At 50.0% G+C, this 24,090-nt stretch overlaps 1 protein-coding gene across 17 annotated transcripts in view; it reads left to right on the forward strand.

Moving 5' to 3' along the window:
* Positions 1-24,090, forward strand: part of dlg1 (MAGUK family member discs large 1) — a 540,041-nt gene that overhangs the window by 275,823 nt on the left and 240,128 nt on the right. The window contains exon 1 of one of the 17 annotated variants that reach the window (XM_077658736.1): positions 10,389-12,267. The exons of the other annotated variants lie outside the window; for them this stretch is intronic. Within the exon in view, the coding sequence (XP_077514862.1) occupies positions 12,103-12,267 (165 nt within the window). The 5' untranslated portion in view covers positions 10,389-12,102. Of the gene's footprint in view, positions 1-10,388; positions 12,268-24,090 lie in introns of those variants that run through there. 17 annotated transcript variants of the gene reach the window in all.

Here is a 24,090-nt window from a genome sequence, read left to right on the forward strand (position 1 = left end):
GAATGTCATGCGTGTCAGGCGCGAAGGTGCCGGGAAGTTGGTCACAAGAATAGATGCGACGATAACATGGCGGACGCAGACTGTTATCTGTGGATCTTATCTGCTTACTGCTTCCCTGCGTGGAGTACTAGTACTGAGGTCGGCGATCGAAAATAAAAAAGCTCGCAGGACGGTTGGCTCTGTGTGAACCGAGGTTCAGGGACAGCTGCTTATGGCACGCGTCACACGTGATGTCACTCGTTTCGGGCCACTTAGCGTGGGGTGCTGCCGTGGCGCATTCCAGTGACGTTATGAGTGACGTCATTGCAGCTCTCCTGTTTTCTTTCACGGTACCACGCTCCGATTGCGCCGACTATACTACTACCACTACTACTCTTACTACTACTATTAGTACTGCTACTGGAGCGTTGACGCTCAACCCAAGGGCCGGGCCTTTAACATCTATCGCTGCAGAAGGGAAGGCTGCCCACCCATTACTCGTATTTCGAGCAACCGATTTCACTATTGGCCGCTTTCTCTTTCGCTCGAACAATTCATTCAGGGAGATTTGGGTCCTCTGCGCCAAGTCATCGTGTGAATCATATTGTGATATCGCGCAGTTAATGGATTATATAGTGTCCACGTGTCAGTCTGCCGCGCACTTCTTAATTGATATGTTCGTCTGCGTGTAGGAGGGAACAGCCGCGTAAGTTATCTGGGCTCAGCTGTAGGCGCTGCCGCCTTGCGCGGCTAAGCACGCTGATTTGTCTTCTTTCTTTTGCTCGGGAGGAATTTTCTCTCGTTGGGCGAAAGCGGGTGAAAACTGTCTTCCAACGACGAGGCGCGAGAACCGGGGAACAGACGTCGATAAGGGCGGGCGGCGGTGGGATCGGATCTCGAGCCTGCTAACTGCCGCAGTGTTCTTCTGCCGGCCAGCGTCCGAGGCGCCCCCTGTAATGGCGCCGTGTGATCCAATTAGCGGAGTGCGGATCCGGTGGGCAGCAGATCGCAGCTGTCCGTGGAAAACCGGCGCCAACCGCCGAAGAGGGGGGCAAGGAAGGCCCAGAGTTTTGGTCGGTGCCACCCACGAGGAGGGGATGCGGCGCATGATAACGAGGCTTTGCGGGTCTCCGGCGGATCTCTTCGTCTCTTCGTCTGCGCGTGCAGCCTAACCTGGCACCCAGTGCGCGCGTGTGTCTGTGTAGGCTGCGAGTGAAGCCATGAACGGAAATTCTTCCTGCCTTGTTTTCTTCCTAATCTTCTGTTAATTGTTCTCCGGGGTAACCGCAAAGCGTTGCGGAGCCTGAGAGGGACAGAGAGAGAGAGAGGGGGGGGGGGGGGGGGGGGAGGCACGTCTCAGAGCTTAGTGAGATGCGTGAACTGGGAACATCCTCCACCGCAGTGCATTTCGTTATCTCTTCGAAGTTAGATAAAGGCTGCTTGGGAACGTGAAGGAAAGCGGTGTTAGGCTGCGTCTTGGTGGGCGGTTAGAGTTTGACGTCGCGCGAATAGGCCGGGCATGGCAGCATCAATGCTCGTTGTGAATTCTACTTCATTACTGTGTGCGCTCGACTCATTTCCCTAATTAAAAGGGGGGGGGGGGGGACAGGCGGGGGTAGTGAGAGTGCTGTTCTTTGCTTTTTGAAAGAAAAAAGTAATAAAAGAAACGGAAAGTAACTAAAGCGCATAATTTCAGCAGACGGTCATCTCGCAGAGTGGTCGCTCAAGTAGATTAGAATTCATTACTGTCCACTCATTCTTGTTTTAAAAGTGCTCAGAAAAAAAAAAAAATTAGAGCTAATAATATATCTGTCTGCGTCGCCTCCGTTCATTCATTGCTGTTTGTCTGATGCTGGCAGCGTTTTCTTGTGCGTCATCAGAGTGGCGTCCCCCAAAATTACAGAGCCGAGATGTGTTCTGTAACAAAAGAAAAAAACTGTTACAATAGCTCATTCCAGATGTGAAAGATATTGGTTAGTCTTGAAATATTTCGCTCACAATCTTCCTAAATGAAACTGGTGCAAAGCGCCTTGGTATCTTGCTTTGCTCGGAGAACACGTGTGCGCTGTTGGCTTGATGGATTCTGTTTCTTTTTTCATTGAACGGCAGTTGTACTTACCTTGTTTTCATTCCCAATTCGTTTATTTATTTTTTCGTCATTGTTCGAAGCTGGAAGATGAGTATGTGAGATTAGCCATGCGGGACGACATCAGGTGAGACGCGCGCCCACTTGCTAGTGTTATGTCAAGAGCGTCGGTTTTAGAGTTCGGTCGAAGTATGTGGCTTCGATACTTTAGGCTAGCAAGTAAATTTGCTGTTAATATACCGTTCCGAATAGAGTCCTGACAGTTGTGTTTTAACCCCGCCCTGTATCATCTGTATGCAATCCGCCACGCACCTTGTAAGACCCGGGTTTTGCACATCAAATCATGCGCCATTCCCCCCACTTGTCCCCCGCTTCTCAACTTGCCCCACGTTGGGCGCCATTTCTGTGGGTGATTCCTCTGCCCGAAAGCAATCAGGCGGAGGCACACGGCAATGAAAAAGCAACAAAGCGTTTATTCTCACACATCTGGTACACTGCGCCCTTACAAAAATTTCTTTTGATCGTCTGTGGGCTGTCCATAGACTTCTGTCTATAATGTCTGTAGACTCTCTATAGACAATAGAGACTCTCTCTTTAGAGAACAGCCAACAGGCAATACAAATCTATAGACAGTCTATAGACAATGTATCGATTTATGGCCATGCACTTTTAGTAGACTTTTATCTATAGACTATGAATAGACAGAAGGAAATATCAATATGAAGGCAATAGAGTCTATAAGAAGTGTTTAGACTGTCTATAGACCGTTTTTGTAGGAACGGCCGTCCGTTGACGTATCCGAGAGAGTCGAGAGAGCGGGCATCGAGGGAACGAGAGAGGGAGGCGGCATGTCGCCTCTCCTAAAGCGCAGCTTAACAGTTTTTTTTTTTAAGATTCCATGAGATTCTGGGATTGGAATGCGTGACGCCTGTAGGTAAAACATGGCAAGTTTTCTTGCGCTAGCATTTAGAACAGTGACGCAATCGCCAATTAAATTTGAGGCTTCTCCTCACAGCGCCGGAGAAGTGCGGAAAAGCTCGGTGATGACGCCGCGCCGGGGAGATTTAACGTTCACGCTGCCTTCACCCATACTCTGCCGTGCGTCGGTGGATGTCTCCAAACAACTTTCGGCGGTCTTCGCCTTCGGTGGCTTTTCTTTTCTTCAGGACTACACATCCAGCGCTTCTGCGTTGGAAATGTACCGTCACCGTAATGAAGCCACATCTTTCCTCCTCCCCCATACCTGGCGTGCTGCGGAGAAGTCTGAAAGTGTTCGCGGCTTTTTTCGGCGATAACGTCACCACGTGAAATGTAAAGCTTTGTTCCATTTAACTGCGTTTCACACATTCGGTCCCTTGCAGCTCTCGAATTCGAAACCTCTTCAGTTGCCTTCTAAAAAGCTTCCCGCCCCGACCGGTTCTCCAGGCCACCGCGGGACAGATTCTAAAGATGGGGGGGGGGGGGGGGGGGGGGGGGGGGGATACACATGATCTAATGTGTGCAACACGAACGCTACAAACTGTAAAACGAACGTGCTGTTTATCTTCCGCGCGAAGGCCATCGCAGTCGCGTGTCTTGCTCTTCTCCGTTCTTACTGCGTGGGTTAAGAAAGCTGGAAAAGTTGAATGCCGGCATTACAGTGCATGCAAGGCAACGTACTGTGCGCCATCTCCGTAAGGTGCGTACGTGCAGGGTTGGTATAAAACTCCCAGGTGACGGGTCCGCTTTCATTCCTAGCAAGCAGAGGGGGGCATTTGCGACAATTCAGAGGTTTAGAATCGTTGGAGGGCAAGGAGGAGCCTCATCCTTGGTTGGTCTGGAGACTTTTGACCAACACTGCACGTAGGCGTGCCTCTCTCCTTGCCGAGAGGAGAAGCGAAAGGCGCGGGTTCTCTTACGGCTTGGAAGAACACGCTCGCCCCCCAGCGACGAGGGACGCGTTCGGCAAGCCGCTGCCGGCGGTCCCTGTCGGCGCTGCGTCGCCGTGCCTTGCCTCCATCCAGCCCGCGCTCCCTCCCTCCGCCTTGGTAGTACAAGTCCGAGGAGGCTTCTCGCGGTGAGCGATGATGCGTCTTCTCCAGACGGCGGGGACTGCCTCGGGCTGCTTGCCTGCCCGGCCGTGCCTCTCGCGCGCCCTGTCCTAGCGTGCGCGCGCGCGCTCCGTGACGTCTTCTTTTTCTTGCTCTGCGGCTTTGGCCGTTGCTTCTTTCCCCGTCTCTCTTCTCCCTCTCTCAAAGCGTGCTTCTTTGTTTCGCTAACCACGGCGAACCTGTTTTCCGGTCAGCGCTCATAAATTCCATTCTCTCTGTAAGCGCTGCGCTGATAGGGGTTTTATCTCGACAGGAGAACACCGGAAGAGGGACGAGTAATTGCCTCTAACTATGCGCGCGCACCGGCTGCTGACATAGGAAGGAGCCGAAATAATGAATGCAAGGGAGGGAAGGCTGCAGAAGCAAGCGAAAAAAAAAAACTGAAGAAGGATTTGATGAACTAAGAGAGGAAAAATGAGTTATGGAACTGCATGAACCTCTTCTTCCCTCCGTAAACTTCCGTCGGCGTAACGGAGTGTGAAAAAGCGTGAATTAATTCTAAAGGAGGGCGGTTTCGGCGCTACTTTGTAATGCCAAAACCTGCTCATGCTTGGACAACGCGGGTTCTTAAGTTTACTGTGCGTGATGGAGCGGTCGTTGTGAATTTGAATTAACCGAGGCCCTAGCTGCAGGGGCGCCTAAAAATATAGTATTCACTGTGATTTACTGCCAGAAAAGCTTCCGCGCTCGCTACCACGTCACCAGTTCCGCCATCCCTGGCGACGGCTAAAGAAGCCTGGTGTTGCACGCCTGCGAGTGATGGTGCACTGGTTTAGATGTTAGCGCAGTAGCGTTAAGGCTCCGTTCTGCAGAAAACCCGGTGTCGTCGTCGGCGTTGTGAGCGAAAAATCCCCCGAGAGGCAACCTAGGTTGGCCACCTAGGTCACGTGACCTTGTGTCATCGAAACCTGCCCACTGTATTGTCAGCATACTGCCTACCGGGCCAGATGGCAGTTAAATGAATGATTGGCCGGGAGAGATTGCTCGGGGGTTGCTTCGCTTAACCTCTGCACCACTGCGCCAGGAGTGGTATCAGGACTCCCAGGCATCGATGAATGTGAAGTCGAGAACGAACAGCTCCGCATATATGGCCATTAACCCCTTAATGGTATCGCGTCATATCCTGAAGGCGGAGCTTATGTATCCGCTACAATTTTTTTTTTCCTTCTGGCGTTTAATGCCGGCAGTGTGACGGCAGCAGCCAGTCGCTGAATCACCCACAACACCGTCAGAGATAAGCTGACAGGGCGAGGATCCTGTCAGGCTCTACTGCACTTTTTGAGCGTCAGCTTTTTATGTGACCTTTAACTTCAGCTGGCATATAAAGTGCGGCATTACTTCCTCATTAACTACGCACCTTTAGCCAACGGCCTGCCGCTGCGATGTCCTGCTCGACCCATTTTCGCATCAGGTCTCGGATCTGTGAAACCGACACCCACGATTCGTCCCGTGTGCCATTAACTAGCAGCTATTTAAAGCTCGATGATGTGCAAGAGCTCCCTCCTCCTCCTCCTCCTCCGTAATCCTCGGGCGCTCAATTTCGAAATGGAATGTCGTCGTCCTCCCGTCAGGGATGATCATGTGCGCTGGTCAGCTGCGTGAAGAATGAACGCGGCGTTCTGCGAGTCTGGCCGTTCATTAGCGAGACGAGGCAGGAAATGCTTACGCAAGCGCGCGTCCGTTCTTCGGAGAGAGTCGGGGCGGAGAACTGTGAGAGATCACTTTCCTGCGCGGAACAGGGCCCTGCGATGACGGTAAGAGGAGGGGAAAGGGGGGGGGGGGGCAACAAAATGCTCGACCGCGCCACCGCCGGCCTCCTCCGATCGGAATGCCACGCGTAGGCATTTCCAATACGAGTGGCGCCGCGAAGCGACGAGAGCACGAAGCTACCGCGTTGAAAATAGGGGCGAGGCGCAGGAGAGTCGCGTTATAACGAGCCGGTGGGACGTGGCAGCTTGTTTCGTGCGTGCGTGCGCCTTCGGCCGTCGAAGCTTGCCTGCACTTCCATTTGTCTTCTCTCGGCGTGCTGTTCTCCGGTTCTGACTGTGTACGTGGCACCGCCTGTGTTACCCTCTGTAAATAAAAATCGAGAGTCCTGTCCTCCGTATATGAGTAATGGCCGAGGAGGTTTCGGTACGGGGTACAAACCGTTTCCCGCGTTGTATGCTGGAAATCAGGTTTCGCAGCCCGCTGGTAGAGCCTGGTAGTAGTGTCGTTGGCTTCAGGTCGCTACTTTCGTTTTACCTCGCATGGCGTTTTCGAAGGGTGCAGTCGTGGCCGTGGCGTAGAGCACTGTTTTTTTTTTTTTCATGAACTCCGCTACGCTGAAAACGTCGCCGGTGTTTAGGCGTAAGCTCGCAGCGCACGCGTGGCGTTTAAACGCAGAAATCTTGTGTGTTCAGCGTCCGTTCATTCGTTCTTCATCCCTTGGATTCCTCCGTGTTCTGGTTCATGGAGCTTCATTCTATGTTTTTGCTCTGCGCTGCGAGGCAAGATGAAAAGAAAGAAAGGGAAAAAGAAGCTTCCGTTTCGCCTGTTTCGGTGACAGCTGGAGGATGTCTGTTTTTTTTTTTTTTTTACCGCGTCTCCGCCCCTGACTCCGCTCTCTTTAATTAGTCTGAGATTACACGGACGGGCCGCGGCCGAAATAGAGTGTAAACCGTGATCCAGTAATGAAACTTGCCACATTTATGCGTGGACTGTTTTGTAACACTGGCGGCCAGAGAGTGCTTGGCAGGCCGGGCGCCCTTTAATATATCACCCTTCCCGCCGCCATCGCCTTATCCGCAGCCCCTTTCGCCTAGGAACATAACTCTAATCGTGTACGTAATGAATTGCGGAAGAAATTGCAAATTAAGTTTATGTTGGAATATTTGGGCTTCATATGTGAGATACCTTGACGTGTGATAGCTTTCTGCTTGCGGGAAGGCGGAAATGAAACGCTCTCATATATTTTGTTAACTTTTACAACGCGAGCCGCGTATTCAACTTTCATTTTGCCTTCTTTTTTCGTTCCTGGCAAGTTTCAGTTACGGTGCAGGCTTTTTTTTTTTCTGAATCAATGTTGAATCCATGCGCGCCCGAAACAGAAGAATTAAAAGAACCCAAGGGAGGGAATGACTGAAATGAACATCACTGGAAAACCTGACCAGTGTGGCTGGAAGCATGGCCACGCTCGGGTTCCACGCTGCTACTAGATTCGAAGTCCAGAAAGGAAGTTCCTCTTAATTTCTTTGTCACCCATCGTGCTCCGTGCTTTTTGTCCTTTTCGCGTCGAGGAATATTCTGAGGTAACTCATTACTAGCAGCCATCGATTTTCGAGGTTAATATGTTCGCATGCGAATTGCTTTCGCACGCCTTTCCGCTGATTGCTATGTCAGAAGTCTGTGTTCATTATACCCTTTCATTTTTTTTGCGTTCTTGGCTGTTTTAATGATATTAGTAATGTTAATTGCTTACAGAGTATGGAAATGCAAAATACTGTAACCAGTCAAAGCATAGAAGGGCGTGCGCGACTAGGCGCTGCAACGCCAGAAACTTGCCTGGTACGTTGATAATGGGTTTGAAAATGTACACAAGCACTTGCTGCAAAATTTCTCTCCAAGTCACGGTAATATTTTACTCACTTTCAGAATTTTAGCGAATTGATGCACTTAACATGTCATTACAACTTAAATGGAGAATAGGAAAAAACTGATGTAACCACTAATACTTCGTTTGGAAGTCTGTTAAATTCAGGAACATAAGCATAGCGCCTTGCACGTCCAAATCTTCTATTGGATTTGAGGACCTCAAAACTGCGCTGGCTACGCAAGACGCGTTGAGCAGCGTAGACAATCTTAAACTCCGAGTTCGAAAAATGTCTCGCGACAGCCATTTGTAAAAATAGTGAGTGACAAGAAGGAAGGTGGTCTGAATACGCGATAGAGGAGTTGTAAGCGATAGTTAGTAGCGCTTCGTTCAGTTATTTATCAGTGCGTTTTTTTTTTTCCAGCTCAAAGAACAAAAGATGAATATTGCGATTCCTTATCTCAGTACACTGTAGACAAGTACATTCATTACACTCTTTTTTTTCTTTTACTAGTACCGGGGCCGGACTTTTCAAGTTATGTAAAACCCAAGCGGTTCTCGCAGTCTACTGCAGGTGTGCTCCTTATGGAACTTCCATGACAAGTTACAATCAAAGATGATGCCGAGATGCTTTTTTTTTTTTGAACCAACATAATCAAGTGGCTTACAGTGGCGCGCGTGATTTCGCGCCTCATTGAAATGCACATGTTGGTCGGGTAGCGCCATTTTTAAGGGATGTCTAAAGCATATTATCTAGTTTTTGTTCTTTCGTTCGCTTACATATGATTGATTGCTCGAGAATCGTAACATTAACCGGCAAACATAATAATATTAATTATAACCTTTATCGCGAAAAGGGGATGTAAATATAAAATATTGTATACCTAATAATAATAATAATAATAATAATAATAATAATAATAATAATAATAATAATAATAATAATAATAATAAGTTTTATTGTCTACAAACCTTCACTTCTGGATGGCATATGGTTAAATAAAAATATTAATTATAACCTTTATCGCGAAAAGAGGGTATAAATACAAAATATTGTGGACCATATAATAATAATAATAATAATAATAATAATAATAATAATAATAATAATAATAATAATAATAATAAATTTTATTTTCTACGGACCTTGACTTCCTGGATGGCATAAGACAGCGCGGTAAGCGCGCGCACTATAGCTCAGTACTGCTCTTTCCGCCACGATAGGTGCGCGACCGTGGCGGGCTTCTCCCGTTGTTGTTCGTGATGCACCTGCATGGGCTCCCCAACACGACGGCGAAGCGACCCGATGGCACAACGGTAGCGCAGCTGTACTTGCTGAGGAGGGAGCACGTCCGTCGTTACACCGTCTTCTCCGCGCCCACACTGTTGGTGGGTGCGGCCTCGACCCGCTGCTCTTCTCTGCCACGGCTGCCCTTTACGATCCCTTCCTGACTCGGTTCTCCTCTTCCCCCCCCCCCCCCCCCCCCCCCCGCCTTTTTTTATGCTCCTGCTCGGGAGTTAACAGGGCCAGTGCCGCGACGCATAGGGAAGAAAGAGCAAATCGCGGCTCCCCGGGTCGTATTCTGTCGCACGTCACTCTCCATTTGTTTCGTGGAGAGGAGAGGACTTGGAAAGCTCCGCATCGAAATCGCTGCCGCGGGCGAGGGGAACGTGAGCCGGACCGTTCCGGCGCGCCCGGAAACGCACCATCGTGGCTGTAACCTCTTATATGAGACAGAGAGAACGGCAAATGGGTGTTAGGACAGACGAGTTTTTTTTTTTTTTTCGTTCGGCTTACGCTGCGTTCGGGACGCAGCCATACGAGTGGTCTGTTCTTATTGAAACAACTTGTCGTCCAGATATGATACACGTGTATTGGCAAGACCAGCGAACCAGTGAATAATGTGTTTTTTTTCTCCTGCTATAGCAGCAGGCTTGCAGATCGTGTCTATGATCATATACAGAAACCTTTCCATTTTTTGCTACTTTCTGCAAGATCACCTTTTCCGCTCAGGCCAGTTCCGCAGGTCCCCGCTTCGTCTATCCGGTACCTAGTGAGGACTTGCAGGTTACTTTCATTTCAGGGGCGCGGACATGATGCGCCAGCTAAATTATCAATCGTAAGCTGGGATGCGCATACTGCGCCATGTTCACCCTTCGTGTCGTCTCTCACTTGTGGCTTCTGTGGACGAATCATGATCTTTCTTTGCTTTCTATGTGCGTCAGTACTCATGAGTGTTGCAGAGTATCCCGTCTGGTTCCTGGAGCACCAAGCCTTCGGTGTCAGGGAGAGCACACTTACCAGCAAGCAAAAACTCCCGTGTTATGCTTCGAACACGGGAAATTTTCTGGCGGTCGTTGGGAGAGCTCGCTAAGCTCGCCGTGTGTACCGCTCTCCAGCACGGTTCAACGATCGGAATCGCTTCCTCGGCCGAAACGTGACGCGGCGTCGGCGTCGAACTCCCGCCGACGCGTGTGCTGCTTCTGCCGTCGAAAGACGGAGCAGGAGGGAGAGAGAGACACGGCGTCCTCCGTGCCTGCCCAACACGGGGTCCGAGCTCCGGGTGCCGCCGCCCTGGCGCTGTCGGCGCCGCCGGTGGGCGCGGCGTCACGTGGCTGCGGCGGCGGCCCCCGACGCTCGCCGGCGAAGCGGCCCGACTCTGTTGTTCGCGTGCCTTGTCTGGAGTGGGTCGCGCTGCAGTGGGACAAAGTTTCTCTCCGACTCGGCGCCTCACGCCGAGTTTCGCTTGTTCTGCCGCCCCTTTTTTTTCTCTCTCCTCCTTTTTTTTTTGCCTGAAACCCGCTCGCTGCCGGCTTTCTCGCCGTCTTCGTCGCCCTGCCTCCCCGTGTGTTTGGAGAGCGAACTTCAGAAGGAGGAGCGCACCTCGCCGAAGTTTTCGCTTCGTGTTCCTGAGAGTCAGTGACTAACTCTTGACTGGTGCACTCCGGCGGATCTATTTGCTCTGCTTCTAGTTCAGCAGCCTGCCCTGATTCGACGCTGAACACTGCTGTCACTGGGAAGAGCGCCACGCGTGCACTTTTTCCCGTTGTTTCACCGTTCTACCTCATCCGTTTAACCTGTTTTTTTTTTCTTTCTTCAGTACTAGTTACGCTGCTTGAGAGCGATTTAATCAACGGGCTTCTTGCTTTCCTCCATCGCCGCTTCATTAACCGTCACTAAGCGGGCTTGTTTCGCTGACGCTCGAGGCAGACCTTCGATAGGCGCTAGGAGCCGAACAAGCAGGAGCAACTTATGATGGTTCGCTGCTAGGCTCGCTTGCAGATGTGGCGACTGTCTTCTGTTGGGCAGCTGAGGGAGCTGTTTCGTCTCTTAGTGCGTGGTGAGAAGCCTAGCCGCAAGGAAGTGGGCCGAGCTTTGGTTACAGTCGTCTCAGCAAGACCTCCCGGCGACACCAGCCTCGGGTGCCTGCCAGACGGAACGCGCCAGGCTACGTTACTCTTTAGACGAGACAAGCCTGAAGCCCTGGGGGGCTTCGAGTGACCTCTCGAGGCAACATTTGCTGTGCACCTTCTGCAAAAAAATAATTCTTCGCTGCATTCTTTTGTGACCAAAGAGGTGTGGACGAATAGTGGCGTCTTTCTTGATGGCACATTTCGCGACGTGAGCCCGTTTTGGCAGCTGGACGCAGTCACGAGTGTGTTGCTGTGGTTTCACGAAGTGTGGCAGCCAAGTTACACGTAGAATAGTTCTCAGTTCCAGGTAAATGTAAAGTATATCAAGCGCTATCGTTTCGAGACTCTTGGTCAGCAAGAGATGCGATGTGCTTTTGCTACCGCATAAAGAAGTGAAACTTCCTGAGCCGACCTACTGGTGAACGTCCCGAGAAGCAGCTTTCCGAGAAGCGAACGCCGGCGAGAGATCGTCCGTCACAGCCGCGCCAGCAGAGAAGGAAGGTGCTTGGAATAAGCCCTGTCTGGCTTGGAAGCCAAATCCCGGGAACAGTCAGCGTTCCTTCGGGATCTTGCGGAATAGGCTACGTATCGAATAATCAGCGGCCTTTCTGCTTAGGCGACGGTCTCAGAAGCGTCCGCTCTTGGCGCCTCCGTCAACCAGGCCTGCGACGACACTTCGCCTAGTGTCGTTTGAGAGGAGCGCCAAGCTAGGCGAGGTGACCGTCCAAGCGGCAACGAGAGCAGCGGCGCTTGTTCCGCGTAGCGAGGGTGGCCCGAAGATTGGTCTGCGTCGGGGCAGCGTGGTGGGCCGTGCCTCGGCGGCCGCCGCCGCCGGCCGGCCGCAGCCTCCGCGTCCGTGCTGCGCCGAGGCCGTGGAGAGCGTGGAGCTTCTGGTGCTGTGGGAGCCTTCGCGCGATGCCTCGGTGGTGGCCCTGAGGCGCACCCGCCATGGGGACCAGGCCATGTGCTCGCTCTGCCCTAGGCTGTCGCGCCGCAAGCCGCTCAAGGCGGTGCGCTTCGACTCGTTCGTGGATACCATCTCGTACTGCGATGACCTGGCTGCCGCCGCTGCTGCTGCGGCCAACAGCAACGCCGCGTCCGTGTGCGCCGGGGCGCCCGCGCTCAAGGTGAGCGGAGCAACGCCTCCCGGTGGTTCTACCCCGGGGCCTGTTCTTCGGGAAAGTGCATGCGACGGAGAACTTCTACGCTGCGCCTTCATGAGGGTAGTCTGGAGCTTAGCTTCCAATAGTACTGTCCCCTTGGTTACCAAGTATTTGGAGTTAAACAAATTATCGCTGCATTGCTGTGTGTTGCGCGCTGATCGAATTTAGCGCCTGCGGCTTTGATTTGTGCTGAAATTAGAGCTCATGCGCCCTACTATGTCTCGTCTTTTGGGTCGTCCGTAAGCAGTGCGGACGGAATGCGATAGTTGCAACTTATTGTGATGTTTCTGGTTCAGTTATGTTTGCTACAACATACGTTAATATGGCGTTTCCTCTCTGAAAACCTGCGGTCTTGCTGAATTCATTCCCCTGCGCTTGGCGTGTTCATCTTCACTCCCTTGCGCGAGGTCTTCTGAACCAGTTCTTCTTCTATAGGTCTGTGAAATGGACCTGAAGCGCTCCCTTTCTAATCAGCCATCTTACCTTGCTGACGCGCAGGAAGCCGGCTTTCTGGGAACGACTTGTCTCGCCTGCAACCTCGCAGCAACAGGCACATTATTCCATATCCTTGTAGACGTGTCGCGCAGCCGCTTACGGCGATCGGTTCCTTGAATGTTGCAGTGGCCTCCGAGGTAATGAAAAGCTAGACATGAGGCTGTTATAGTAGATCTCGCAGCCTTTTAACGCGGCAGTGGTCGAGCTAATGTTCGGAGGAAAAACCGTGCGTGTTTTCACACTAATTCAGGATTGGTCGACAGGGTTGTGACGTCACACCATAAGGTGCGGAATGGAAATGATAGAAATGATTAGAACTGGACTTAAACTATGACCACGAGGTCGTAGCATGGCTCATATGTCATTATGACATATTAGTATGTAAGTAAAGTAATTTCTTTGAAAGAAAAATTGGGGGAATTAGACGGGAATCGAAACCATGATCCTTTGGTTGCGAGCGGACACTTTACCCCTAGGCCATTGCGGCTTTTTATTTTTCAGCATGGGTTTTATTACAGGGATACAGTGTTCTATACACATTAACTATGTACATACAAACCGTTGGTGACAAATCGACACGGTGCATAATGTGGCGCACCTAAGCAACCAAGTACGAGATAAATGGAAATGAAGAGCTCAGCGCTGAGCGCGAGTACCACTGCGGTTCCAACTCTGCCTGGGCTTACACTTCCTTTAGATGAACAATCATTTTACCGACGTGGTCTTTCGCAGAAACAACAGATTCACTATGCGTGTCTATCATGGGTGTTTTCCAGTGGCTGTGTAGTCCAGTTAGAAAGAACCTGTCTAAAGGTTCGTCAACAAATGGCAGTGCAGTTAGATATCGTACAGAATGCAGTGTGGAATTAAGTCTTTTTTCAGTGTCCGTTGCATGATATCCCAGAAGGGCATTGCATCTTTGCGGTCGATGAAACAATGCTCAGTCATTTATGGATCATCACAACGGTGACAGTTTACCTTACACACAAAAATGCCCTTTTTCCCTAACCTTGCTTCAACGGGCAATGACCCGGGGTATAGCTTTTAGATAAACGTCCGTGTACCTGGCGAGGGGGCCAATTTACGTACTCTTTTCAGTGCGCCATGTCCCCGTAAACCAGAATACACAGAGCAGTAGACAGATGGAGGGAAGAGCATACAAATTAAAACGTTGTACAACCGTTTCCTCTACACTGAAAACAGGAACTCAGGGCAGAAACGAACAAGCAGGAAAGGAACAGCCAAATAAATCTATTGCATGAAGCCCCCACAAACACGGACGATCAGAAACATTGGAAAACTTAGTCAAGTTCGGTAAAACATGAATTAAGTTTACTTGCAAGAATTCACGCGCTATGTGGTGTGTAGTTTCGCTGGAAAACATGAAAAATGAAGATATTTGTTGGGCATACAGGCGTCCTAAACCAAGGCTGCCAGCGCTTATAGGCTGAAAAAGGTTTTTCCGACTCATTGATTAAAAAGACGAATACCACAAAAAAGTAGCGAAAACCCTGTGCTATGGATGACCGGAGGGCATAATAATAAATTGAGGCACGTTCGTTCGATTTGGTAAAGGGGAGACCTTCTGCGTCTTGTGTTATGTCACGTTGTCTAGTATGCCTTCTCATGTATGCTAACGAGTATGCGGAATTAAAAATTATCCTCTAATTAAGAAAGACGCAAACAACCACTAACGCTATCGAGTCACACCCTTAAGAAGATGGAGCTTAATTCCCCCCCCCCCCCCCTCTAATTTTGGCGGTCATCATGCGTTATTTGTAAAGTAAAAAAAAAAAAACTGGAAATCAGCTTTTGTGTTCGTCCTTCCCTCAAGCTTGACACACGTCTTTGTCAGAAGGGCATGATCGTATGCGAACACCTACGATGTAAACATCTTTACAAGTTTTACAAGCGGACTACTATCTCTCTTGACCCCTTGTCGCCCTTGCATGTTGCTCTCACTCGGTGTTTTTACACATTCTTGCTGCGTTTCCTTCACAACTTGCGGACACGCGTTGTCGAACCGACAGCAAAGATGCCCCTTTTTTAGCGTTTCTGAAACTAAACTCCGTGCTCACGTTGTTACGGTTGTCCTCCCGCAGCTGGAACACGTTTCTATTCCGGACTCTTCTTGTAAGGAAGCTTTGCTTGAGACCGGGCAACGGGAAACAGAAAAAAAAAAGTTGCGCCTTTCGGTCATGCGTTTTTCTTTGGGCCCACTGCGGGCATGTTATTGACGGGGCAGAATGCGTGAATATAGCATGAGCTAAAGATACTTTGCTGTTTCCCTTCTAGCGGTTTATTGCTTTGGTCGCTGCACCGTATACACGCGAACACAGCCCGATGCGTTCAATTATTGACACGAAGCTAAAGCCGGAGTGTGGCTGCCGCTGCGTACGAACCACCCACGTCACTTATGAATAAAAAGACTCTGCGGGGGCTCTTTGAGAGTGGCCCTTGTATATATGATGCCCTTGGCCTTTGCGGTAGTTTATTTAGTGAAGCCGAGGAGGCTCGTGGCTGGTGGCTCACGTTGACACACGTAAAGCTGTGGCGTTGTTGATCTTAGACTGATGCCATTCCGGCCTCACGTGATGTGTGCTGCTTTGTTGCTGTAGAGACCAAGTAATGCAGCAGAATGTTGACCATGTTTTATTCAGCACGTTCGATACGGCTAGAATCAGCCGTCTTGTGTGGTGTGCTTGCTCCGGAATGTCTTTGGATAAACAGCCAACATGGTTTTTGGTGATCCCATAGGCTCTAACGCGCATCGCCGTGTACTGCACTGCTGACGCACAGAAACCAACGCACAGATCTGATTGGCAGGGCCTCCGAAACACGAGGACATGAAGGCGGTGATATTGCAGTGTGCATAGGAACGAACGCTCTCAAAGGGATGTCGTTTGCTTTTTGTGTCGTTTTAGTATCACCGCCATGTTATCTGCTGCTATACAGGATTGGTTTGTAGTCGGGCGTAGAGCAAATAATGCTCGGGAGAAGAAGACAAAAAAATACTCGTAAAATTGAAAACAAAACTGAAGTCTTAGAAATACATGAAGAGCGTTGAGTCAGGTTGGTAGACCTAAAGAAATAACGTACACAAAGAAAAGGATTTAATACGGGGCATGAACCACAACTGCGAAAGAACGATAAGCTGGAATTTATTAACACCACTGCGTCGATTGTGCGAGAAAATTCTCTACAGTGGTGCACACATTCCGGCGCCTGTTACTTAAACTTAGAAGGCTAAAGGGGGAGCAAAAAAATTGAGCTTATAGGCAATTATAATTTCAGCAGATTACCGTGATGTTTTAAAAACTTCCTCCTCATTATGAAGCGGCGGCAGAAAGTTGCTGTCTACATTCTTCGTCGTCATACTTTTTGTTTAAATTGTTTAGGTACTCGTGATGTTAAAATTCATTTATTGGGAGAGATGCTTACGAGCTGGACTTTTGTCCTTGGTGAGACAAAGATGATTGTCGAGCTGTCCGGATTGCGTGGTCGGGAGACAGTTTTGTCGTGAAACGTTGTGCGCGAACGGGTGGGTACTCTGGCCTGAATACCGATGACCGATTGGTTATGAACGCTTGCTTTCGGTCAGTCGTGAAACACTAGTCCTGTTTAGGGTCACTGCTGGGGCCATTTTTCACCTGGAACAGCGCCGGGCATATTAACGCGACAGCGTTAAGGGCCCCGTTGACCAGAAAATTCGGTGTCAGCGTTCGCGTCGGGGCCGAAAAATCACGGGTGTGGTTCTGGCAGCTGGTTCCGAGAGAGCAACGTAGGAGGAAGGTGGGCCACCTATGTCAGGTGACCCTTCCGAAGTCATCACAGCCTGCCCACCGTGGCAGGTTGCAGTTAAATTAATGGTTGGTCGCTCTGGAAATGCAACCTGGACAGCACAAAGTCGACCGCTGGGATCACCTTCCATCGCAGGGCAGTGGCGCATCGCTTAAAGTAGAGAATGACCTTCTGCATATATGGGAATTAACCCACTGCGCTATCGCGCCATACCCTCACGGCGGAGCTTGTGTCCCCTCCCTGTGGGTGCCCTGCATTTGCGAGTGCAAGACATACACTGTGTTGTGCCCTGGACCGCCTCGATCCTCGCCCATTAACAGAGCAAAAGATCCTCGGTCCGTGGCCACAGCAGTCGACTGCCCTCAAGGCATACAAGGCACTCTTTGCCTACTTGAGAGCGACTGGACTGAGTGACAAATTGTGACAGCGTTGTGCGTGTGTGTGTTATGCCTTTTTTCCCTTCTCTCTTCCTCCTTTTAGTCCCCTAATCCCTCTTCCCCAGTGCAGGGTAGCCAACCGGAACCCCTTTCTGGTTAACATCCCTGCCTTTCCCTCCTCCTCTTTATCTAGCTATCTATCTATGTGTCCCCTCCAATTTTTGGCCACGAGCTCGTCTCTTCCTGTCTTTTCTCGGACGGTGGCCACATCGACCGTTAGTCCTGAAGGCTTGCCAGGCGCTGTTTCCGTTACAAAAGATTCTTTTGACAGTCCGTAGATGGTCCACAGACTTGTCGATGAAATCTCTAGACTTTCTGTGGACAAATACGAATCATGCAGACAATCTATCGATTTATGGCTGTGGACAATCATAGACCATGAATTGATAAAAGCAAGTATCTACAGGAAGGCAACAAAGCCTATTCTGTCTATAGAAAGTTTATAGAGCATTCTTATTAGGGGTTACCCTTCCAGACGGTGTCGTGCATGCGTGACAAGCTGTGATTCTGCCGCACGCACGACCTTAACTGGCTCCTTTAGTCCCTTCATCAACCCTCACTTTCCCCCGAACCGGAAGGCACTTTTCGTTAACCTCCCAGGCTTTCCTCGCTCGGTCTTCACCCGTTTTCTGGCGGACGCATGCGCACTGAGGGCAAGGTTGTAGTCGTCATCAGCAATTCGGGACATTTGCTAGCTGCTAGCGCTCCTTGCTTGCACCGCCTCGGTGAATGAGTCGAGTTTTTAGGACGAGAGCCGTTAATGGGAGCCCACCCTGAGCCGTCATGTAACTGAAGCCCGTTGCACCTGTAGAAATCCGCAAGCCAAGGCAAGGCTATAGAGATAGAAAGAGAAGAAAAGTTGAAGACACAAGCCAAGAAATGGTAGAGGAGAGAAGTTGGAGAATATAGAGGGGCTAAACCTCGTTTAGCTAGTATTTTTTTCTTTGTATAGCTAATCGTACAGATCACGGACTGGGCTTCTCCACAGAATCTAGGCGCTATAGATGGACGCCCACACACGTCAAGAGCAGGTGCGTTTGGACATATCTCCTAACGTTTAATCCAGAATCATTCAGAGTTTAAACAGTGGGAGTCTATGGAAACGATGCTATTTTAGAGCCCTTCTAGGTGACAAAAAAAAAAATACGTCCTTTGAAGAATCTAGCATTTTAATCGCTTTTCCTGCTTATTCATGTAGAGCAGGGGCTGGGCTTTTTATTATTCTATGCCGTGTTTTTCGAAACAAACGGGAAAATTGACGTTAGCACAACGCGGCGGTTACCGTATCTCGCGCTCCAGGACTTCAAGCCAATGCGTGCACACGCGCGTATACGTCGCACCTTAGCCATATGGTCTAATGCTACACTGCACGGATACTAGGATCTCGGATCGAACCTACGCTACCGCCATGGATGTTTTCTTCAGTGAAAACAATGAATGAATGAATTAAATAATTAATTAATGAAAAACCTTATTAGGAAATATGGGAGGACGATGTGTGCGTGGGGTCCCTAGTCGGGGACTCCAGCGGCTGCCGCTGCTGTCCGTGTTCGTGCTACCACCGTTCCTTGCCATGCGCCACGGCGTGACAAACGAGTGCACTGTACCGCTGTCCCGAATTCCTGCTAACTTGAGACTAAATATTCGCGTACTGCTTCGTCCTTGTCTGCTTCTAGACACAAGAAATACTGGCAAAAATGACAAACTGGAGATCGTCGGCTTCTTACGAGGAATATTGAGGGGCCAGTTGGGCTGTTTTCGAGAAGAGTGCGGTGGGGGGGAGGGGAGGGGGGGGGGAGGGGGGGGGGAACGGCATGTGTCACTTTTCAGTCCAGGACTAGTTTCTCAGCTTAGACAATATATACGTTCTGTCCTCCTGGAGGAAAGGGCAGATAAAAGTCGATGCGAAGCACAGTATGGCCCGAGGCCTCCTCGTAGATTGGGCGTAAGGCCTCGAGGCTAGGCTCGGCTTTGCTCTGTGCCGTGGCTGTTTCAATAATACACACGTCACTTCATTGCCCGCTCGAGCCGATTTTTCAGTTGTTGTTTTTTTTCCTCTCCGCTTTTGGAGCGGCTGCACGCTCGTGGGGCACCTCTGCTCCATAGTTGCGTTTCTGTTCTTACCTACGCCGGTGGTCTTTATTTGTGTCTTTTTTGGTGCGTTTTTTTTTTACTCCTCCCCGTCAGTGTACGTTCTGCGGAGAACTGCATGCTGGCGTGTGTCCCATCCCGTATTGCCTTTGAACTATGCGTTGGGGCCTGTCTTGCGAGCGAAGGGTTTATTTAGGCGCGGGGCATTGGGTCTCGAGATCAACCCCCAGTTCCTTCCAGCTCGCGTCCGGTCACCGGGGAAATAAGTCGCGATACATTGAGCGCGCGCGCCGTCGTTTGCCGTAGTTTTTTGTTTCTTTTCCCGGCATAAATGTGGAGCTCATTTCTCTATTCCTAGTGTTTTGACTTTTCTTTGCTGCGTCTGCACTGTTCCAAACAGTTCTTCAGCTGTTCTGCCACTTCTTTTTTTTTTCTTTTTAGGGACGTAGCCTTTGAAGCTAATCTTCCGGCTGGCTACCTTTCAGCGTGACCGCATCGTCGTGTCGAAGAGCGATTACTTATAGCCCGTGTTGCTTTAAGGTGTATATATAAGATCAGGAGTGAACAGCGGGAAGGAACCGATGGCGTCGCTCCTCATCACGCTCTTTTCGCATTCAGTGACGGCGGTCTGCGCAAACACGGCAAGCGCAAATACTGCCGCGAGTGCCAGATGTGCTCTCGAGTCTCCCTTTAGTTCGAAGCAATGACACCAGAGAAACCCTTGGGCGAAGAGTCTGGAACAGGGGTGCTGCGCTGGTGCTTGCTTTTCTTGTTCGTGTCGCGGCACTGGGCTCGCATCTTCGCAGCCATGCGAACCACCGGGTGACGCGGGCGTTAAAGCGTACTCAATCAAGTCGAGTATTGTTTGCGTCTCTTTCAGCGTTGCAATACACACACAGTGCAGTCCTCTTCCCGTGTATATCAAGAGCACAATGGGCGGATTGAGCGCGGGGGCGAACTGGGCCGTTCTAGCTCGCGACGTGGCTTGCGTCTTGCCCCCTCTTCCCCATTTATTTCTCATCTTTCTCCCTATTCTTCTTTCTCTTTCGTACTGTTTCGAGTGGGCGGTCTTGTCGCGTGCCGAGCAGGATGGAGAGGCTCTCTTTTGGGAGAGCTACCGGGAGAGCTGTCCCGTCGGTCGCCAGCTCGAGTCCGTCGCTTACGGCGCGTGCTTGAGCGTGCGTTAACGCCCCCGTGCTCGCATTGTGGGCGAGCCCACGCTCTCGAGGAGGCACCGGAGATTGCAGTCGCTCTTTTCAAAGGCGTCCTCGTGTAAAAGATAGCATGCACGCGTGCCTGCGCGGCAATTACAGCGCTGTTTTCATTCGCTGTCTCCTCCTCCTCCGCGCTCCTTCGTGCCTCTGTCGTCCCTGCGTCGCCTCTTTCCTTTTCTGTTTTGTTTGTTCGCTTGTTTCTTCTTTAATTTCATCTTTGTGTCTAGCCTCGGATGAGAGACTTTGTCGTGGCTTTGTCCGTTCTCTCACTCAGTGACGTTTCTTGTCCTTTTTATATTTTTCATTTGTTTGGGCTTCAGGTTGGACATTTTGAAGGAGCCCGAATGCGCAAGTTTTTGCGCTTGTTTTGTAGCCTCGTGATGGCGGGCCTGGCTTACACCGCAAACGCTAATGCGGATGTAATTGCGTTGATTCAGTCGGGTAGCTCATGCGAAACGTATTCACGTTTGAAGGTTTTTTTCGTTTTTTTTCTTTTCCTGAGGACGCGGCAGCGTATGCTGCGTGAGTGTTCTTTCTTTAGCGTCATCGTGTCTTTCCCGTCTGCTCTTTTTCGCCTTTTCCTAAGGTGAATGCGTACGTAGCGGCCCTGCTTGTAGTGTACTGTGCTGATTGTTTCTATGCTGGCTTTTCCACCCACATTAGTCGCGACGTTTTTTTATTTTTTTGCTGGAGATTTTTCGGCGGGCACAGTGGGGCTGAAAAACAAGGAACTGGTTCACGCAAACGAAGTAGAAGATAATATGATGGGAAGTTCAAAAATTTGAGAGCAGCCTTTAAAGGAAAAGATCTTCCTTCATTGCTACCAGCAGGATAAACAGTCTCCCTGTGACTGATTCTAATCGTTCACTGTATAATAGCGTATGCCGTCCAGCCGGCATTGCTAAGCAAGATCAGTCGGCAACCAGAGTGGATTCATTCGATCCTGTTGTTGGGGCTGATGATAATTATTAGTCTTATGCAAGTTTCCTGCACTTATATTTAGCATAGCCGTTTTACCAAATTGTGGTCTCAAAACAGGCCCCAGTTTTCGACAGGGGGAGGTTCCCGTTTCAGTTTAGTGCTTGAAGTGGGTCCAATACTGTCTACATTCATTCCAGAACGGTAGCGTTAAAGTGAGTTTTATTCTCGCACTGAGCATAGCAGATGCGGTGCCTGTTTCTCTCAGAAAATAAAAAAATAAAATAGAGAATCATGTATTAAGAAACATTTGGGTGTCACGTAAACGTACAATCGCGCTCGGCGGTCGAGGTGTAGGCGGAGCTTCCTTTACGAAGCAGTGAGAATTTATTGATGGCGAAAAATAGACGCATGTAGCCCCGACTCGAAAAGGTACAGCGTTGTGCAGTGAGCAGCGCTGCGCATTTAATTTCTGCGAAGCACAATCACACAACTGTCACCGCCGGTGCATACGGAACGTCACACCGCGAGCACGGCTGCACGTTTTGTGCTTCGGACATGGCTGCTGTTTCGCTACCATACGGCCCGGAACGAGGACAAAGGATTTTGTCTTCGGGGATAGGTCCTCGCCTTTTTTTTTTGTCTATTATCACGTCAGTTCACGTTTTTTTTTTACTGTGTATTGAAAGTTTTCCCCCCTCACCTCGTGCCGTGTTTTTAGCCGTTAAATATGGTGCGCTGCTTGCGTTGCGTAAAGTGACGTTACCAAAAAGAAAGCAGCAGTACCACAGAGTTCATATGATTTCCGTACCGGCGTATAGGCGGAGTTCGTGCGCACGGGATACAAGAGAGTGAATTCACTGCACCCCCTCGCCTATGTGCGTAAACTGTGATGTTGTGTGCGACGTGAACCATTTCCTTTTGGCGTGACCGTGATTTTGTGTGGAATGTGAGACACGCCTGAGCAACCTGAGGAGGTTGAGCGACGTTTCTCGGATCGCATGCCCTTAGGGCTCCAGAAGTGTGCAGCGATCAGTGTCAAAGTGACTCTTGAAGTTTTGAGAGGACACTGGCTTTATGGTACAGACAGTCATTCAGATCAGTGACCCAGGCAGAGCAGTTGTCTACAGGCGACTGTAAGGCTCCTCCCGCCTGCAGTCATACCTCGGCACCATGAGAAGTGGCTCAACCACACTCACACTCAATGCCACTCGCGCTCACAATGACTCACTCACACTCATGTCCATTCGCACTCACAGCCAGCACCATGAGAAGTGGCTCAACCACACTCACTCTCAATGCCACTCGCGCTCACAATGACTCACTCACACTCATGTCCACTCGCATTCACAGCCACTCACTCGCACTCACAAACATTCATCATGCTCGTGTCCGCTCATTCCCATTCACGTTCACTCAATGTTTCCTTGTTTGCTGATAACGGAGGCGATGAGAGATTTACTGCCGCTGCCGACTGCGCTCATGGCTCCTCTGCCATAGCCTGGGTCACACAGATGTCGTGGCGAGCTGCCCATGGCTCTGTCGGGCTCTTCGGCCAGTTTTCACTGCTTCGATGCTCGAAAGAAATGGTCGTTTTTCACGCGTCTGCATGTCCCGAGCCAATGTTACGCACGTGTGCTCCCGTGCTTGCTCCTGAAATGGTAAGTGCTTGTTTGGCGTCAGCTAAAATTCTTAGACACGTTTTCCAACGTTTTCCGTAAGCCTGCGCGGAGTTCTCCATGAGGGGGAGCAAGTTTCAGCGCAGCGCCCTTTTCTATCCCCCAACGTCCTCTCAACTATCCCTAGTATAGTAGCTCTATGTCCACGTCAAAACGAAGTGCAAGGATAAGGAATTATTATAAATCATTTAATTCAATGTGATGGAATTGCAATATACACAAAATATTATTGAGAAGTAGTTTTCACTCTCGTGTCCTGCTTTCGCGTTTTTACTCTTCTGTTGGGTTTTCTTTTCTCTCTGAGCCACAAAAATTATGACACATCTGCTTTTTATCTACTGCAAAAGAGAACTTGAAAAGATTGCCTCAAAGTTGCCCAGCAAGTAAACATTTCTTGGAGCGTAACATCATCAACAACGTCATCGGCACGAAACAATCATCTCTAGAGCAGATTAAAACATTAAATTCTAACGCTTCGGCTATTTCCTTGGCTTCAGGGCATCACCGTGTCTGATGCTGGGCATACAGGAAAAAAAAAACACACATGCGTGATTTTCAACGCAGGGATCCTTCAAGTAACTACAACCTCTGTGCATTACCGAACAGCGCGCTTGGTTTTTACGTGGTTTCTGGGCTTGAGCCCAGCTTGTGCGGCTAAAGAGCCGTACCAAGTAGATCAGGTTCTTTGCGTGGGTCCGGCCCAGTCAAAAATTGCGGCCACACCACAGCTCTACAATGCACATATCCGGGCACAGAGAAAACCGAAGCGTCCACTGCAGTACCTGAAATCCCACCTTACGCTAGTTATTGCCCGGAAGTGGACAGTCATTGTTTCAGCAGCAAGAATTGGAACTCTGCATGTATGAGCTCGAGCCGCGCAAGAGGCGTGACAAAAGACATCTCCTTTTCTAGCAGTGGCTCTGACAAAACTCGTAGCGGCTCATTGCACCCGTGAAGGGCGTGCGCGCATGCCAACTGTGAGCTAGTAAGGCGAAGAGCAACGAAAGATTGCCGTTCCTGTGCCAACGGATTCCTCTAATTCGGTTGTAAAATACACCGACTTGAGGCTTTATGCTGCCTCGAGCGCCCTCTGCAGTGAGTATCTGCTTCCATCAACTAGCTAAGCACACGCGATAAACTTGGCTGTCACGT

The sequence above is a fragment of the Amblyomma americanum genome, chromosome 3 (genome assembly GCF_052857255.1).
Source record: "Amblyomma americanum isolate KBUSLIRL-KWMA chromosome 3, ASM5285725v1, whole genome shotgun sequence".
Taxonomy (NCBI): Eukaryota; Metazoa; Arthropoda; class Arachnida; order Ixodida; family Ixodidae; genus Amblyomma; species Amblyomma americanum.